The 3,906-nt window shown below is 55.7% G+C and overlaps 1 protein-coding gene across 3 annotated transcripts in view; it reads left to right on the top strand.

The window, feature by feature from the left end:
• The window catches only part of PLXDC1 (plexin domain containing 1), a 92,633-nt gene that overhangs the window by 4,972 nt on the left and 83,755 nt on the right, over positions 1-3,906 (top strand). For 2 of the 3 annotated variants that reach the window (XM_017879015.1, XM_017879014.1), the window contains exon 1: positions 1-255. The exons of the other annotated variant lie outside the window; for it this stretch is intronic. In XM_017879015.1, the coding sequence (XP_017734504.1) occupies positions 180-255 (76 nt within the window). In that variant the 5' untranslated portion in view covers positions 1-179. The remainder of the gene's footprint in view (positions 256-3,906) is intronic. 3 annotated transcript variants of the gene reach the window in all.

Genomic DNA, 3,906 nt, shown 5'->3' with positions numbered 1-3,906 from the left:
TCGCGCTCTCGCCGCTCCCGCCGCTCCCGCCGGCTCGCCCGGCCCCGCGCTCCGCTGTCTCCTCGCCGCCCGCGCCTCCGCCAGCCCCGGGGACCGCGCGGCCGGAGCCGGAGCCAGGGCACCCTCCCTCGTCAGGGCCGGGGCAGCGAGCAGGCCGGGGGTAGGTCCGAGCACCCACCATGCGGGGCGAGCTCTGGTTCCTGGTGCTGGTGCTCAGGGAGGCTGCCCGGGCGCTGAGCCCCCAGCCCGGAGCAGGTAGGACTGGCCGGAGCCGGCCTGGGTGGGTCGGGGGCGGGGAGGGGCGGGCAGGCAGGTGAGGGCAAGGGCAGGTGTGGACTGCCTGGCGATGTCCGCGAGGGGAGCATTGTCCGCAGGAGACCAGGAGCGCTGTGGGCTGTGGGCAGGTGGATAGGGACCCCACTTTCCCAAACACATAGGCTATGTGAGTGACGGTGGAGACACCGATGCCCGGACCTCTCCTTCTCTCCTAGAAGGATACTGGAGGGACCGTAGGAGAGGGGGCTCTGTGTGGCGATGGGCTCTTAAAGGGGACAGCGGGAGAGTCATCAGGACCCCTGATCACCCCAGGCAAGGCTGAATTCTGATGAGACGGGAGCCTGGGAGGCCCCTGCCCCAGCCATGCCTTCTTTTCCTTTTCTCTGCCACACCCCCGACCCCAAAGCTGATCCCGGCTAGGGATAGGTGGGAGCAGCCAGGGGAATGGTGGAGACACAGCGTCTCTCCCTGGGAAGGCAGCAGCCACTCGGTCACCTTCTCTTGCCTATTTGGTGTCAGTAGAGAGGCAATGGGCCCAGGAAGAAGCAACTTGCTGCTCCTGCACCCCCAGCCTCAAGGGTCCGCCTCCTCACACCTGTTCCCATTTGCCCTGGGAGTCTTTGGCTTTCAGCTACTCTGGCTCTAGATGGGGCACTGGGGTAGGGGGTGGAGGGAGGCGTCCCATTCTGCACACTCCTCTTCCCCCTACCAGTTCTCCAAACTCATCTCTCCCACCTGGAAGTCCTTTCTGAGATCTACCTGGAATCCCTCATGGTATAAAAGGAAGACTCATTTTCATAGTCTCCCTTCTCTCCTATGCACCTAGACTTTCTCTGGGGTTGGGGAGATGAGTAATTTGCAGCCTGGCCCCTCGACAGAGATGATTAAGAAGACAGAGACCTGTGCATCATTGGCATGGGTGCCCGTCAGGTGGGGTGAGGGAGGGCTGTTGAGGTGAGTGCTGTGGTTGACCTGCTGTGTCTCAGGGGTGTGCTGGCACCAGGCACAGTGGCAGTGGCAACGTTCTTCACTTTAATGGTCCCAGTATGTAGGTGAGACAGACTTGGGTCCCTGTTGAGAAGAACAGTATGTAGCGGTGGGAAGGGAAGGAGACTGACAGTGGGAGGTGTGGGCAGAGGGCAGTGGAGCTGGTGTGTCGAGAGGCTGCTGGTGAGAACCACCAGTTTTCAGGGAGACCACACAGAGGGTGACCAAAGACGTGGCTTCTAGTCCTGCCATCTCACTTGCTGTGTGACTTTAGGCAAGTTACTTTCCCTCTCTGGACCTATTTTTGCATTTATAAAGTGAGGCTGTTGGCAAAATCTTTGACTCTTGTGTGTGGAATAATGAAGGATCTTTTGTAATTGCCTTTCCTTTTCATATTTGTTAGGATCTTTATGGGTAACTGACACTTTTAAAAAATCAAGGTAAACAGGACAGAGTTGGATATGTGATGAATAATTTCTGGACTCCTTTGGATCCCCAGCCTGGTGTGATCTTCTGAACTCTGGGTGTCACGGAGTTTATGAGGGGAGGCTCTGAACCTTTGGCTGGGTTGGGTGGACCATGGAGAGGGCTGGGGAAGGGGGAATTGGGAGGTAACAAGGATGGGCTGGGAGATAGTAACCAGATCCGGGCCTGGCTGAAGGCTGCCCCTTCAGAGTAGGGTTGGGGTAGTAGACAGATGAGGAGACCAGGAAGAGTGGGGCAGGCAGAGACTTGAATCACTTCTCTATTTAGAGGCCACTCTGTCTTCTTGGCTTTGACAGAGATTGAGCCAGGAGAAATGCACTTTTTCTGTAGCAGGAGGGATTGAGGTTAGACTTTAGGAATCTGTAAGAAGCCAGAGGCAGCAGCTGTTGCTGCTGTCCGGTGCCCTTTTCACAGGTCAGGCTGGATTTCACAGGCAGGAGGATGTATGAGGAGGAAGCAGGTGTCTGGGGAGGCCAGATGTAGGAGAAGGACATTCTGGGGGAGAGTTGCTGAGGAGGGGCAGCCTGACCTGATTGATGGCGGAGTCCTTGTGACCAGTGGAAGGGCAGCCGGGAGCAGGACCTGAAGAGATGCTGGCATCCAGCCCCAAGGCTCTGGGTTCGCTGCGCTGGTGGGGGGCCTTGGGAAGTAGCTGAGATCTCCCCTCGCTCCTCATGGACAGGCTTGTTTGCTAGAGCCTTGAAACCTCATCTATCATCAGAACAGCAGCAGCAAAGAGATGATTGGACCAAAGATATAGTCAGACAGCAGGGGAGACCAGGCTGACAGACAGGAGGATGGCCTTGGGTTGCACAGCAGGGGCCAGGGGAACCGACAGTCTGGTCAGATGGAACCAGAGATGCGTATGACAGACAAAGAAGAGGCAGCGAGAGTTGGCATCCTGGCCTGGGAGTCCTGCAGGAGGCCAGGCTCAGTACCAACCACTGGTCACTCTGACAGCTTCCTCCTTTCTTTGAGGAAGGTTTCCCCATCTATGAAATGGGGGCTTGCACCAGGCACGGTGGCTCATGCTTGTCATCCTAACACTTTGGGAAGCTGAGGTGGGAGGATAGCTTTAGACCAGGAGTTTGAGACCAGCCTGGGCAAAATAGTGAGACCCCATCTCTATAAATGATTTAGGCCAGGCAGGGTGGCTCACGCCTGTAATCCCAGCACTTTGGGAGGCCGAGGCGGGCGGATCACCTGAGGTCAGGAGTTTGAGACCAGCCTGGCTAACATGGTGAAACCCCGTCTCTACTAAAAACACAAAAATTAGCCAGGCGTGGTGGTGCATACCTATAATCTCAGCTACTCAGGAAGCTGAGGCAGGAAGTTGAACCAGAGAGGCAGAGGTTGCAGTGAGCCGAGATTGCACCACTGCACTCCAGCCTGGGCAACAGAGCAAGACTCCATTAAAAAAAAAATTAAAATTAAAATTAAAAATTAGCTGGGCATGGCGGTGTGCACCTGTAGTCCCAGGTACTCAGAAGGCTGAGGCAGGAGTCTCGTTTGAGCCCAGGAACTGGAGGCTGCAGTGAGCTATGATCATGCCACACAGTGAGGGCAGCATAGCAAGGTCCCATCCTTTTTTACAAAAAGGAGGGAAGGAGGTTGGACTAGATTATCTCTAGGGCTCCAACAACCTGAGACTAAAATGTAAACTTACTGTGGTCAGGCAGCCCCTCCCTCATCCCACATCTTCTTTAGCTCTCCCCAGATCCACTCCTTAACCCACTCCAGCTGCTGTCCCCTCCGATCGACAGGCTTCTTCTCATTCAGGTCTTAATCAGCTCAAGGGGACCCTCCTCAGAGAGGCCCACCTCGTGGCTCTGTGTAGAGTAGTAACAACTCCAATCCTTTCCTGTGTCTGATTTTCTTCATAGCCCTTACCAAATGATTCATTTTGTATGTATCCATGAAGAAAACTAGACTCTTCCTGGGCACAGGGCTTGTGTCCCCCCAGCACCCAGCACAGTGCCTGGGACTCAATAAAAGTGTATTGAATGAATGAGTGAGTGAGTGAGTGAGTGAGTGAGTGAGTATATCAGAAGTGGCACAGACCCCAGACTCTCCCCTCAAGGGACACACATAGAGAGCTGAACTCTTCTTGCTGGCCCTCCCGTCCCCTCCCCTCCCCTCCCCTCCCTTCTCTTCTCT

Source organism: Rhinopithecus bieti, unplaced genomic scaffold (assembly GCF_001698545.2).
Source record: "Rhinopithecus bieti isolate Rb0 unplaced genomic scaffold, ASM169854v2 scaffold_10685, whole genome shotgun sequence".
Classification (NCBI taxonomy): Eukaryota; Metazoa; Chordata; class Mammalia; order Primates; family Cercopithecidae; genus Rhinopithecus; species Rhinopithecus bieti.
This window is presented reverse-complemented; position numbering and strand designations above follow the sequence as displayed.